The 15,928-nt window shown below is 37.8% G+C and overlaps 1 protein-coding gene across 4 annotated transcripts in view; it reads left to right on the top strand.

Moving 5' to 3' along the window:
* The window catches only part of LOC150106232 (voltage-dependent calcium channel subunit alpha-2/delta-3-like), a 2,133,114-nt gene that overhangs the window by 808,585 nt on the left and 1,308,601 nt on the right, over nucleotides 1-15,928 (top strand). For all 4 annotated transcript variants that reach the window (XM_090393048.1, XM_090393049.1, XM_090393047.1 and 1 more), the window contains one exon: nucleotides 7,668-7,751. In XM_090393048.1, the coding sequence (XP_090249174.1) occupies nucleotides 7,668-7,751 (84 nt within the window). The remainder of the gene's footprint in view (nucleotides 1-7,667; nucleotides 7,752-15,928) is intronic.

Genomic DNA, 15,928 nt, shown 5'->3' with positions numbered 1-15,928 from the left:
GGGTTGATGAGGTCAATATTATTTCTGCAATATTACTGTCATTATTAATATTATTATTATTCAATATGTGTTATTATTAATATTATTACTATTTGATATTTATTATTATTATGCAATATTATTTGTTAAAGTGCCCTTTAACAAATTCATGGATTTGTTAAAGGATGCTCTAGTTTTAGGAATCTGGTTACCTTTTACAATAGAATAACAAGAGCATGGGTCTCCGACTCACTACAACAAGAGCAAGTGGGTGAAGTTAAGGCATACTATGATTTTGCTGGATTTTTCAAAGGCATTTGACAGGGTGCCACATTTGATATTAATCCCCCAACCAGCCAGGATGTCTATAGACGTCCAGCTAAATCTGAATACGATTCTGTAACACCTATTGAATAACATGAATAAGAAGTGCAATTTGGTCTCACTATTTCATCTACCTCAGCCAGTAAGGAGGTTAAGTTGCACCATATGGGTTTTGATATCAGATTAGTGGATTGGATTGCTAACTGACTTTCTGATAGATATCAGAGAGTTGTATATGAGTAAGCAGCATTGGGGGGAGGAAGAAGATTATTATTACTGTTACTTGACACCTCCAGGGAGTCCCAGACTCATTGAGGGAGGTCACTTGCTCTACAACCCTCCATCTTCAACACTCAATCCTCTAACTACATCAAACCACATCATCTACACCAATGCCATCTACTGTCCATCACCACCACTAGTATTTTCACAGACAATCACAAACATCCATGCCCATGGTCGGATTCGAACCCGCAGCCTTTTGGCTGGAGAGCGGATATGCTGACCACTCGGCCAACCAGGCTGGCAAGATGAGTTCCACAGGGTTCAGCATTAGGACTATTAATGTGCAATCTTTATGTCATTGAGGGTTATTAGTAATAGTTTTGGCTATTCAAGAGGATTGGAAAGGTGGAAAAGAATGGAGGTATCAGTTTAATGCAACTAAATGTAAAGTTTTGAAATTTTGGATCCACAGATGAGATGCTTGATACTCACTTAGAGTTGTGCTCGAAAAAGTTGAGGATGCATGGGATTTTGGGATGAATGCATATAGAAATTTACTGTTGAGAGGATATATTGCAAAAGTTGTGAAGACAACTTTAGAAAATTGCTCCAATATTGAGAACACTGACCATGATGGATAAAAGAATCATGTGCCATTATACGAAGCATTGTTCATACTGATATGATACCTAGATTTCTGTGCTCAGATCTGGTCACTGGGATTTGATGCATGTGAAGGGGATGTAGGGGATGTAGACAGATAACAATTTTTGTTATCTGTCTCTACATCCCCTCCATGCTTGGAGGGGGATGTAGAGACAGATAACAAAAATTCCATCAGGACTGTATAATATTAATTATCAGGATAGACTAAGGGCATTCGGGCTGCAGAGTTTGGGGAATAGAAAGACAAAGAGGAGATATGATTGTGACATCTAAGCTGTTAAGTTATTATCAGATTAATATTGAGATTTTTTCATACAGTATGGGCTGAGGAATGGGCTGAGGAACAAGAACAAGGAGCCATTTGTGGAAGTTACCAAAGGAAGTACATACTGAATAAAAGAGTAAGAAGTATGTTTTTTGAATGGAGAGTGGTAGGAACATGGACTCCTTTGCCTGAGATCGTGGTGAAAGTGCAAATGGTGGATAAGTTCAATCATGGTATGATAGACTTTGTATTGAATAGTGTTGACTTTCCACAATGAGTCTTGTTACTCCATGGAAGTCAATAGGATAATAGCAATGATTGTTCATTTTAATATCAGTAAAAAGCTTAATAAAGTAAATAATGAGGACATTCTTAAACAAATATCTTCAAAAGGCAAACCTATGAAAATATTTATATTTTATAATTTATATTTTATATGCCGGCCTGGTTGGCCGAGTGGTTAGCGTGTCCGCTCTCCAGCCAAGAGGCCGTGGGCTTGAATCCCACCATGGGCATGGATGTTTGTGATTGTCCTACAAACTTTGTGTGGAAAGGGACTCTGAGACCTTGCCACTTACTCTAGCAGAAGACATCATTGCCAAAATCATGTGTGGTACGGCAGTGACCATATGGCCTCTATGGACATCAAATGTGAAAATTTAAAAAATATATATATTTTATATAAAAAAATGTAAATTATTATATATATTTTATATAAAAAAATGTAAATTATTATATATATTAATAAAAAAAATTAAAATGAGATTAAAAAAATTATATTATACATATAAATATTTACAGTTGTTAATATCACATGAAAAGACAATAAAAATAAGTAAGGAGGACAGTTTGTGATGAATTAGCACCAGAAGGCAATTTTTTAAAAATATATATATATTATGATATGAAATAATTTTCATGGGCCATTCAAGTAATCCCCCCCCCCCCCCCCCAGATCTATTTTAAATACCATTCTCAAGGTAGAGACGGCACAATTCATCACTTATCATAAGTGATAATTGTTGTTACATCCTCCATGGAGTCGGTAGACTCATCATATAGGAGGTTCACTCAACTGACAACATATTTATCACATAGAATCTTAAAATCCTTAACACTCCTTGCATTCCTAATGTTGTCCTTTCAAGGTACAGAATCAGGAGTAAATGACTCTGATGGCTTTGAGAGTGTATTATTTTAGGCAGAAGTGGGCAGAACACAGAAGGCAATGAGTGGGAAATGTTTTGACAAAATGCAAGTTATTTTGGCAAAAGCAAAACAAGTGATCATATGCAGAGATTTTAACTATAAACAATATGAATTAGGCATAGGAATCAGGTCAGTAATAAGGGAACTGAATTTTGAGCGCCACATGTCTTAAACAGTATGTGGTGGAAGAACTCAAGGATAAAGAGTTTTGGATTTGGTCATAGCATCAGAGGATCTGATCATTACTAAGATGTCATATTCATACTTGTCTCCATTTGATGAAAATGACCATGTAGTCTTGCCTTCAATGATGATTGTAAGAAGGACTTTATATGGAACTGGGGGGAAGCCCCCCCCCCCGACACCTACAGGGCCCAACTCCCCCAAGTTCCAGACAGGTAGGCCGGTTTTCCTTGAATTCTGATGACTCGAAAGGGGAGGTTCTCCCATGGTGCCTACGGCACCCAATCTCCCGAGTTCCGGACTGGTAGGCCAATTATCCTTGAATTCTGATGACTCGAATTTCGAAAACTTGAAAGGGGAGGTTCTTCCCCCTGGCACCTACGGCACCCAATCCCCCGAGTTCCGGACTGGTAGGCCAGTTCTCCTTGAATTCTGATGACTCGAATTGTGAAGACTCGAAGGAGGTCCCCCCCCCCCCCCCCCGGCGCATATGGTGCCCAACCTCCCGAGTCGGACTGGTAGGCCGGTTTTCCTTGAATTCTGATGATTCGAATTGCAAAAACTCGAAAGGGGGAGTTCTGCCCCCTGCCGCATACGACACCCAACTCCCTCGAGTTCTGGACTGGTAGGCCTGTTCTTGAATTCTGATTACTCGAATTTTGAGGACTTGACACTCAGGGTAGCCCTGAATTTCAAAACGTTTCAAATAACTTGACAAAAAACGTGACACAAAAACGTTACAAAAACAGGCTTATCATTTTATATTATAGAGTAGATTATAAAGCTGATTATTGACATCAGCCCTCCATGGAATCAAAGGACTCATTGTAGGAGGCACACATTGTTACACACAAAGTCATTAAATCATGGTTTATACTCATTCGATGTATCCACATTCACCAAAGTATTAGGCAGTGCCCTCCACTCAGTAGCCACTGTTCTTTGCATGGATAGTGGCTGATGAGTGGACATATATAGTTTCCAAGGATGTTCCCCGCCTTGTTCTACCCTCTCCATTCTCCCATAGGCTGATGATTATAATAGCCTTAGAAACACATAGAATTTGAAGGAAAAGAGCCAGATCAGTACAGCATGGGAGCTAGTTAAGAAATCATTATTAGCAGGAATGTTAAACTTGAATACTTGGGGTGAAAAAGATAATGCAATTTGATGTAAAATGATTGACTAGTAAAAATAAACAAAATTGCAGATGAAAACTAGGTTATAAAAAAAAAAGTAGGGTGATGGAAAAGTATATGGTTATAGAATAAACAGAGGAAGGTGGTCAACTAGCAGGAGAAAGGAATTCGTCCATTTGTCTGGACATTATCTTATGCAAGTGTACCTGTAAGTAAAACATTTTGATAAGACTCAAGCTTGAAGGATGACTAATGTAGTTAAGAGAGAAAAAATTAGAATATGAGAAAAGCCTAGCACTGTGGTCCAGGAAATTCCCAAGGAGTTCTTTCATTATGTGGCTGATCTTGGGGATGAGGAAGTGGTGGAGAGGATTCTGAGATGAGTGATCACGATGGTGAGTGGCCTGTGGAATGTTACCTATGAGGATGTGTAGATTGCAGAAGTTGGTTGATAGGAAAAGAGGGGATATAATAGAAACATTTAAGTTGCTTAAAGGGTTTTATAGGGTAGATGCAGGGAAAATGTTTCAGCACTTGGCTATAGAGACCATAACAAGAGTCATTCCTGGAAGTTGAATAAAGATGTGGGTAATAGGGGTGTGAGGACTAGATTATTTTGGAGAATTGTGAATGACTGGAATGGGTTGCCAAAGTCAGTTGTGAGTGCTTTGTCTGTTAATGGGTTCAAGGAGAGGTATGATAGATTGGGTCTCCTGTGATGAGTCTTCAGACTTCATGGAGGTGCCTGTATAATAATAATAGGAGAAGGAGAAATGATTCTATAAAAATTAACCTTTCTGGTTGGAAATGATAGATGGATGACTAATGGAGATTACACAGTAGGGTGCTTCTTCCTCTAGAAATAAAAGCACCTTTTATTTCTAGAGGGATAGAAAAGACTGAAGGACTGGAACTCAGAGAAGAGGAGCAATATCAAATTCTTAGCACTGTAAATGTCAGTGAGGTAGGGGATTGGATTTTAAAGGATTATGCTAAGGAACAGACCAGGTTGTTTAATGAAAGTCTTGCAAATGGAAGAGTTCCTATGGAGGATAATAGGGTGCAATTGCATAAATGGAAGTATTAAACTATAGATTGGTTTGTACTTCATTTTTGGCTTTTAAGATTTTGAATAAATTAATAACTTGTAATCAGAATTGGACAGATGAGGATAGTGTTATTTGATATATCTATGAAGGTTGGCATGATTTGTTAAAGGATGCTCTTGTTTTAGTAATTTCATTGCCTTTATAATACAGAATCATGAGTGACTGATAAGGGGAAAAGTATATACTGTCATTTCTCTGGATTTTGCAAATGTGTTTGGCAGGGTACCATATGATAGGTTGATATTATGTTGAACCATGTGGGTTAAATTATCAGATTAGTAGATTAGATTGGAAATTGGTTTCCAGATTGGTATTATAGAATTGTGTATAGGCAGTATTGGTTATAAGGTTATAACTGTTACTGCCCAGCCATTATGCCAGTAATATTGTCACTAGAGTGCAGAGAGATATTCAGTTGGTTGCTGCAGGTGATGTGGAGCTTAGGGTTTATTAGTAATCATGCTGATGTGACTCTTCTGGAGGATTTGAATAAGGTAGAAGGGGTGCAAAAATGAATGGGGATGTTGGTTTAATGCAGATAAATGGAGAGTTTTGAAATCTGGGATCCACAGATGGAAGCTACATACTCTACATAGATAGGACATAGTGCAAAGGTCATGAAGATTGCTGCAGTATTGAGGAGGATGTTGATAAAGAGAGATAAGATTGTGGTAGTTTCATTGTAAGGCATTGATCAGACCACATCTGGATTATTGTGCTCAAATCTGATCATTAGAGTTTGAAGGGCATTGAGTACTTTGGAGAATGTACAAGAATGTACAGAGAGAGAGAGAGAGAGAGAGAGATAATAAAATGATATCAGGATTGCAGAACATTGATTATGAGGACAGACCAAGAGCATGTAATCTGCAGAGTCTAATGGACAGACAACATAGAGATGATGTGATTGACACATTTAAGGCTGTTAAGAGGTATTTACTGGTTGATATTAAATTTTTTATATGTTAGAACTAGGGGAAATGTGGAATATGGAATAGTCTATCCCTGGAAGTTTGAAAGGAAGTGTGACTAAGAGGGTGAGAAGGAAGATTTTTTGCATGGCAAGTGGTAGAAGTATGAGGGTTGTCTGAAAAGTTTGGTAAAAAAACATGTTTTTTGGGAAAAAATCACATTTATTTCTCAACATAGTCTCCATCGAGGTCTACACATTTGGTCCAGTGAGTTTCCAATTTTTTCATCCCATCTAAAAAGTAGGATTTGTTAAATTGTTCAAAATAGTTATTGACAGCCTTGATGACATCCTCGTTTGAGGAAAATTTTTTCCCACCGAGCCAAATACAGTATTTAAGTTTGGGAACAAGAAATAGTCATACAGGGCCAAGTCTGGAGGATATGGTGGATGTGGAACCAATTCGAACCTCAATTTGTGCAATTTTGCCATTGCGATGGCCAATGTGTGGGACAGTGCATTGTCCTGATGAAAGAGCACTTTTTTGTGTACCAATCTTGGCCGTTTTTTCCTCACTTTTAAACAGCCCAACAATGACACATAATTGACTCCTGTTATTTTCTTGCCCTTTTCCAAATAGTCTATCATGATAATTCCTTGGGAACCTAAAAAAACAGTGCCCATCACCTTTCCAGCTGTCAAAACGGTGTTCGCTTTTTTTTTTTTTTGGTGCTCTTTCACCAGGCATTGTCCACTGCTTTGACTGCTGCTTGGACTCAGATGTGTAGTGGTGGTGGATCCACGTTTCATCTACAGTCATGAAGCGATGCAAAAAATCCTGCGAATTGCGATTAAGCATCGCCAAATGCTGCATTGAAATGTCTTTTCGCATGCGTTTTTGATCGACAGTCAACAATCGCAGTACCCATTGCGCACACAGCTTTTTCACATGCAGTTTTTCGTGCAGGATATTATACACCCATTAGTTGAGATGCCTACAATCTCAGCAATCTCATGCACATTCACTCAGCAGTCTTCCATAACAGTACCATGGATTTTTTTCAATCATTTCCTTAGTAGTGACCTCAGTCGTGTGTCTGGAGCATGCTTCATCTTCGATGGACTTATGACCACGTTTAAACTCATTTATCCAAAAATAAATAGTCTTTAATGCTGGTGCAGAGTACCCGTGAACTGCATCTAACATTGATCTGTGTGGCCATCCACTTCTTCAAATAAAAGTGTTTTATCACTGCACGAAACTCGTTTTTCTCGATTTTTATGAAAAATGCAAACACATTTTAAATGTTTGCCAAACAAGAACTACGCATAGCACATGGCTAAAATTTTGTCAGGGGTCAAGAAAAAGATGATACATGCTGACACTGGTATGAATGAATGAATTGTGTCACCATCTATTGGAAATTTAGTAAACTTTTCAAACAACCCTCGTATTAAATACCCTGACTGAAAGAATGGTGAAAGTGCAGATAGTGAATGAGTTTGAGATATGAGTCATCTAATGTAGATCTCCCATAACGAATGTTAGGACTCTGTAGAGTTCTGAAAAATAAAAATAATAACAATAAATGTGCTGTCATTCTGTAAGTATATTGTTGCATAAATTCCTTTTTTTTTTACATTATATTTCTTTTTAGAAATATATTCCTGTTATGACTCGACCAATCATGCTTTTTGGTGTTCGTCCATTTGTCTGGACATCATCTTATGCAAGTGTACCTGTAAGTAGAATATTTTGATTAGCAACTGTTTTAATGTAAAATACATCTAACAAAAAAAATAATAAATCTTACATTATGCATATCATTTACAGTAAATATTTTTTTAATTTTTTTATTTTTTTTACATTAAGAAATCAAAACAAGGAATAAATTTTTACTTGAAACTACACAACAACAAAAAATATGTTATTATTTAAGTAACTCTATGAAGTGCTAGAATTCATTGAGGAGACCCTGCACTAACTCACATAACAATACCTATCATAATTTTCTATACAAATATCTTAGTGTGTACTATAAAGTATTTGCTCTCATATTCTTTCCTCTAATGTGACCATAATTTGCTTTTCTAAGACTGTAACTACCACTCCAGATATATGAGTGGCTTAAAATTCAGTGTCATGTGGGACCTAATTTCTACTCTTTCAAGGAAATCTGCCTGTGATGAAGTTAATGTCATTACTTCAGTATTTTTTATTATTATTTTTAATAACAATACATTTTTATCAAATTTTTAAACAATAAAAAAGTCTGTTTATGCCTTAAATAGCTTTGAGAGCAAATATTTTTATTGCACTTCAAGAGTCTATATAAGTTAGGTGGTCATATTATGCCAGGTAATGAAAATCATTGAAAATCATCTTCGGTATTCATGTGTAGAGGCTTAAGTGCTGTGAGGACATCATGTTGGAGGCTTAATGGATTTTTAACAACACTCAGAAAGGATTAAAACAGAATTTAATATTTACTATATTTCGTCCTAGTCACTAGGACATCTACAGGGATTACAAAAATAACTAATGTAATATTAACACAAATATCATACAATACTAAGCCCAACCACGTGGGTGACACTAAAGTCCTATCTAGGTGGAGCGCCCTCTAAGGGCAGTTGTAGGTGGCCTGGAATGTAAAGTGGGACCTCTGGTGATGAGTGTTTCCCAAATCTTTGGAAGCTTAATGCAACCATATTTATTAAGATTTGGTTGATTTCTGAGAACTGCTGCTGCTTCTAAGAATAGTCTCTCTTTCTTGAATTTGCTGTGGTGGAGCATGGTGGTTTTCTTCCATGATACCCTGTGGGTATCATGTTCCTGGGTATCAATCCATATTCAGATAAGAATGGATATCAGGTCATGGTCAAAATGTACGGGTTCTTATTTCCAGGAACTATTTAATTTTTTGATTGAGTGCATTTCTAATAATTTGACAATGAGTAGTGATGGCCAAACAGTTCAGGATTAGAAGATACATTGCAACATTGGTAAAGACAAGAGCAAAGGATTATTAAAATAAATACAAGCACATTGACATATAGCTATAGAAACCTTCTAATACTTAGATCCAACCACAGCTAGATCATCTTCGCTCAGATCTAACCATTTAAATCTTATGGATACAGAGAGAGAGGGAGAGAGAGTGATTCACAGGTTGCAATTAGTATTATGGAATGTTTATTTTATTTTATATTTAATTACATGTATTTCTGTATAATAGTTCATATACAGAATTGGATAGATGAAGATAATATTATTTATGAAGCAAAAGCCATAGCATATAGAACATACAGAATGGTGGCAATTGTAAACTTTGCATTATCTGCAAACAACTGAATATCTCCATCCAAATCTTCACCTATATCGTTAATATACAAGTTAAACAGTAATGGCCCCAAAACAGACCCCTGAGGCACTCCACTAGTAACTTTCTTTTTCTTGGATATTGCTCCCCCATACATAACTTGTTGATACCTATCAGATTGTCAGTCTCCAATCCAATGCATTAATCTAATATCCAACCCCATCTGCTCTAGTTTGACTATCAATTTATCATGAGGTACTCTATCAAAAGCCTTTGCGAAATCTAAGTATATTACTGTGTATCCTTTTCCTCTGTCCAAGGAAGCAGTCACTTTATTGTAATAAGTAAGTAGATTACTAAAACATGACACCCCCTTTAGCAAATCCATGCTGTCCATCAAGGATAATACCATTGTTGTCAACCCAACTCTGGATCCTAGTTCTCACAAGCTTCTCCAACAACTTAACCACAACACCTGACACACAGATAGGCCTATAGTTTGATGCTTGAGTTTGATCACCTCCTTTATGAAGTGGCACAATCTTGTCCCCCCCCTTTCACTCCTTAGGGACTTGACCAAGTGCAAGACTCATATTATAAAAATATGTCAAGACAGGTGTCAACTCCTTGGCACATTCCTTCAGAATACATGGTGATATATTATCAAGTCCCACAGCCTTATTAACATCTAGTTTATTCAACTCCCCATACACATTTTGCTCACTTACAGTCAGTCTTTCCTCCCCATCATCAACTGCTCTCACTCTCTCCATGAAGTCACATTCACAAGATTGAAAGATCTTTATACTGCTCATTAAGTATCTCCACCACACATTCCACAACCGCTGTCTTTATAGCATTTTCTCCAATCAATGTCATCCTTCCATAATCATTCTTTCTTTTGCTGACTACATATCGAAAGAACTCCTTAGGATTCTTTTTGGCTTCATTAGCTAACTGCTGTTCATACTTCTCTTTAGCTACCCTCATCAACTAAGTCACCCTCCTTGCCTTATCTTTGTAGACCTCATGGAATTGGTTATTTCCACTTCTCCTATGCTGCCTCCACAATGCCCTTTTTCTCTGTATCGCATGCTTAATCTCTATTCATTCATCTCACACCTACCTAATTTAACCTTCTCGCCCTTGGAGTACACGACATTGCATCTGCTAGATAGTTTTTGAAAATCCCACAAGCTGCATTGATCTGTTTTCCACTAACTCCTCATTCCATGCTACACCCGCAAGCTGTCTCCTGAGCTCTTCATAATCTCCCCCCCCCCCCCCCTTGTAGTTCCACCTATACCCTTTTCTCACTAAGGTCCTCACACTGCTGGCAACCACCCAGGTATCCACCAATCATCCACCAATCGTTGAGAGTGACCATGAGGTGATCACTCTCAACGATTGGTGGATGATTTGACACCTCATTTATAATTATATCCTTTGATGAGATGACCAAATCCAAGACCCTCAATCCTCGCGTGCCCTCTGTTACATACTGTCTGATGTAGTTCTGATCTGATCCTGTGACTTCCTCTCTTTGAGATGGTTGCAGCTGATTAGGGAGATAATAATGCAAGGTGGTTTCCCATTGCCTTCCTTCTATTTCTGCCATATTTATATGACTATAGCCTGTGTGTTCACGGGTCCAGTTTGCCTGCTTGCCGGATTAAAAACCCCAGAGAAACTGGTGGGAAAAACCCTGCTGTCCATGCCCAAGACCGGCTAACTTGGCTATGGCTGAGGAAGATCCTTAAGCTCCTCTTGTCATCGATGGGAATCAAACCCAGGACACTCCTTTCCCAGGCACATGGTTGTGAAGCACAAAGCCACTAGGCTAACCGCGAGGACCTGAGGTAGTTATCCCTCAAAAACTCAAGAAACTCATTTTCTTTACTTCCAGTTGCTACCTCATCATTTCAGTCTGTATTGTCATAATTTAAATCACTCATAATGATCACCCTTTTCTTATTTGCTTGACTAATTTGATTATACATTTCATTATCACCACCATTCACATTATCTGGTCTATAACAACCTCCTTTCAAACGTGCACTCATTTTCCCTGCGACTTTCTCACTACTAACACTTTGTCATCAATTTCATATTTGCATTCATCAATTCCTCGTTCATTTCACACTTCGCACACACCCTCCTTCCAACTGCCCTAAACATCCACAAATCATATATGTAATCGAAAGAATACATATAACACACCTCTCACTTAACAAAACAGCTTAAGTCTAAATTAAATTCATGGAATGACAAAGCTGTCGCCATGTTATTTCCTCTGACGGTTACAACTCTAAGGTCTAATAATAACGAATTCGTAATTAAGTTTAGGCAAATGAAAATCCCCCACACTAATAGTACTGGTAGTGCACAACTTTTAAGCAGCTCTTACTCAAACAAATACTCGTATATACTTAATTATTCCAAGAATACTTATCTCAATCTGGAGCTCTTCCTATGCAAGTCCCTTTTGTATGATTATATGTAGTTTAATAATGTTTGAGTCTACCTGTGACTGTAGACCCAGATAGGTGAGTTATGCTGTATATCAGATCTGGACTGATCAGTATCTTGTTTAAGTGTAGTTTAAGTTCCATGCTTAGTCTGATGCATCAGCTGAGTAATAGGTATAACAATCTTATTGTCTTATTTACTTTAGGGCAAATGTGGTTGATATCGGTCATGAAGCAATGCCCTAAGCTGTAATCTTAAGTATTTAGTTACTGGTTGCCATGAAATAGGGGTATGAAACATGACCACTTTGCTTTCTGAAGATACTCACCTTCTTATGAATAATAGTGCAGCTCTTGTTTGCATTGACATGAATTTGCCATTTATTGAACCACTTTTCTAGTTCTGAGATTGCGTTTTGCAGTTGTTAATATAACTTTGAAGGGAGCATACCATTATTGCAGTATCATCTATATATGGGGGCCGCAGGGCCAAGTGTGCAAAAGTTAAAACAGAACAACCACCACTACACCTGTGGTGAAATTCTCTTATTCTGAGAAGGTGCCTGTTAAGAAAATATCAACAGCAACTCAAACTCGTACTTCCTTTCCAGCATCTGATAATTTCATGATACTTAAATTTAAGATTGTGAGTGCTTCTCCGTGGAGTGTTGGACTCGTACAAGCTATGGTTGCACTCCCAAAACAACTCCAAAAATGATAACATTCGATGGGAACTCATGTATAAAAAATTATGCCCAGGATATCATTGAAAGGTAAACCACCAGACACTCCCACAAAGAAATGGATACTTCAGTATTCAATGAAAGTAAATTAAACTTACCAAATGATTCTGATACATCAGAATCATTTGGTAAGTTTATATTGAACATTTTTCCAGGATAAGAGATGGACACTGGCATTCCATACTTGCTAAGATCAACTGGTAAATGTAAACTTCATAAAGGTTTACATTTAAGCCCTCAGCCTCTCAAAAGTCAAACAATTCTGTAATGCCAAAATAATAGGAAAAATTTTAGAATAGAACTGTAAAATTTTTTCTATTATTCCATCATCAGTTTAGCTAGAATATCATGAAAGCAAAATCCTGTGGTAGCAACACAATTCCTTCAGTTTCTGTCTGTAGGAAATATATTTAAAGCCCAGAAAGGACCACACCTCTTATGGAATTTCATTGTTTTTTGTAAGGACAAAACTGGAGATGGTTCTGCTCATGGTGAAGTAGCTATCTCAGTGGGCAATCATACTCTTTTTCCCATCATGTCCTGGTAAATACTATTCTGGAAACAATAGTGATTCACCTAGCTGTGGGTTTCTATTACAGCATGTTCCATATATTTACCACTGGGTTATGATTTAAATGAGAGTGAACCAGATAATCTTATATTGCACCTGCCTTTGCCTGTACTTTTCATTGGTCACTTTAATGGACACAACACTCTGTGGGGGACATTTCTAAAACAAATAGATGAGTTTATATCATTGCGTGAATGCTCAACCATCTTGACTTCTCCCTTCTTAATAATATAGTCGATACCTTCTTTGATATGCCTGCTCACTTGTATTCTGCAATAGATCTTACAATCCGTTCCCCTGCAATTTTCAGCCACTCCATTAGGATGTTGAGCAGAACATTTTTGGAAGCTATAATTTTTCTGTTATTTGCACTGGCTTCACAGGACTCATGTTCTCCTACATGGATGCCCCTTTGGAAAATGGACCAGGATATCTGGAATACTTTTCCCAGCTTGTAAAGTTTAATTTGGAAGCAGTCAGTCAAACACCTATCAATGAAGCAGTGAAATATGGAACAGATTGTATTATCTAGTCATCAACAGCCACAATTAAAAACACATCATCTCGATTTCCACTCTATCTAAAGCCTTGGTGAAGAACCTATAGTTCCAAGCAGCTAAAAAAGATCAAGACAGAGCATGGCATATACTTTGTAGATACCCCACCATGTTGAACTTAATAACTTTTAAATCTGTTAGAACCAAAACATGTTATGTGAGACAACAGAGTCAAAAACAATCTTGGATCCAGTCCTCGTTACCTCCAATTGGTGAGAGCGATCATGTGGTATTGACTTGGGATGTTGCAAAATTTGTGGATTTATCTGTTAAGAAGGGGTATATACTGAACCACAGGTTAGACAATTATAACAAGCTTCGAAGTGAGCTTGTAGTCATCCCATGGCAGAACATATTGCAGGATAAAGATGTTAGCAGGACATGGAATAAAATCACCGGGTATCTGAGAAAGGCAATATCAGATTGTGTCCCCATGGTCAGGAAGACAAACAAGGTAGGCGTTAGGTGGATAAGTAGTAGCATCAAGCTTGATCTGCAAAAAAAAATAAAATGTTATGGAGAATTTACAAGGAGAAAGGCAATCAATACACCCATGAGCAGTACAAGGCTCAAGCTAGGAAGGTTACCAGCATAGTAAGAAAAGCTAAATCAGATTATGAGAAGACCTTAGCCAAGGAGATCAAGATTAATCCCAAAGAATTCTTCCACTATGTGGCAAGTAAAAGGAAGAATGACTTCGGAAGGATAACTTTAGTTGGTGCTGATGGTATTGAGGTGACCAATTCATATGTAATAGTAGAGGTACTAAGTGATCACTTTTCAAAAGTCTTTCATCCAAGTGAGGATATCTCTGTACCTGTAGCAATAACTAATGTGAGAATTGAAGTTAAGAAATCAGAGGTACTTAGTATATTGCAAAATTTAAATGCAAACACTGCTGTAGGGTTAGATGGAATATCAGCTCGGGTGTTGCGTGAATGTGCAGAGGAATTGTCAACACCTCTTACTTGGTTATTTAACTTAAGTTTGAACTCTGGTATTGTCTCTAGGGAGTGGAAGGAAGGCAAAGTAGTTCCTTTGCATAAAGGTGGCTCTAAAACTGCGGTAGTTAATTACAGACCAATCACCATCTTGGGAGTGGTGATAAAAATATTGGAAAAGTTGGTTAAAGACAAAATTCAAGAATGGATGGATCAGGATATGATACTCTATAGGGGCCAACATGGTTTTGTTAAAGGTCGATCCTGCCTTTGCAATTTATTAACTTTTTATAACAGAATGACTTCTGAGTTGGACAAAGGAAATGGCTACACAGTGGTACTTCTGGATTTTGCTAAGGCTTTTAACAGGATACCCCATGGAACACTGTTGTGAAAATTGGAGCAGATGGGGATGGATACAAAACTGGTGATATGGGAGAATGGCTCAGGGAGAGATACCAGAAGGTGGTGTATAGAGGAGCAGAGTCCAGGATGAGGCAGGTGACCAGTGGTGTGCCTCAGGGCTCTGTACTTAGGCCATTGTTGTTTAATTTGTATATAAATGATATAGGAAATGGCTTGATGGGAAATATTCAGTTGTTTGCTGATGATGCAAAGTTGGGTAGCGCAATAAAATATCAAGCTGATGTTGCGAGTTTGCAGTATGATTTAAATAAACTGGTAAAATGGGCAAAAGGTAATGGATGTGAGTTCAATATGGAAAAGTGTAAAGTTATGCATTTTTGGATTAAAAGATTACCAGCTGTGTACTACGTTGATGGAATGGTACTCCAAGAGATTGATGAGGCTAGGGACTTAGGGGTGTTGGTAGATAGGGAGATGAAGTTCAGGGGACACATTGCTAAGGTGTGCAAGATTACACATAGGATTAAGTGGTTATTGTGGAAGACACTATCATCCAGAGATAAAGAGGTTATTATTCCCCTTTATAAAGCATTGATACTTCTACATTTGGATTACTGTGCTCAGGTCTAGTCACCTGGATTCCTTGGAGATGAGGAGGTTGTGGAGAGGGTTCAGAGGAGAGTGACTAAGTTGGTGAGTGATGTAAAAAATGCTCTCTACATTGATAGATTGAGAGCTTGTGGATTGCAGAGGTTGGTTGATAGGTGGAGAAGAGGGGATATGATAGAACATTTAAATTACTAAAAAGTTTTTATAGGATCGATGCAGGGGAAATGTTTCAGCTGTGTGATAGTGATGGAAGAACAAGAGGTCATCCCTGGAAATTAAGGAAAAGTGTGGTTAACAAGGGTGTGAGAATGAGGTTTTTCACCTGGAGGGTGGTGAATGAG

Source organism: Typopeltis vanoorti, chromosome 5, assembly GCF_054136105.1.
Source record: "Typopeltis vanoorti isolate ZY-2024b chromosome 5, IOZ_Tvanoo_1.0, whole genome shotgun sequence".
NCBI lineage: Eukaryota > Metazoa > Arthropoda > Arachnida > Uropygi > Thelyphonidae > Typopeltis > Typopeltis vanoorti.
This window is presented reverse-complemented; position numbering and strand designations above follow the sequence as displayed.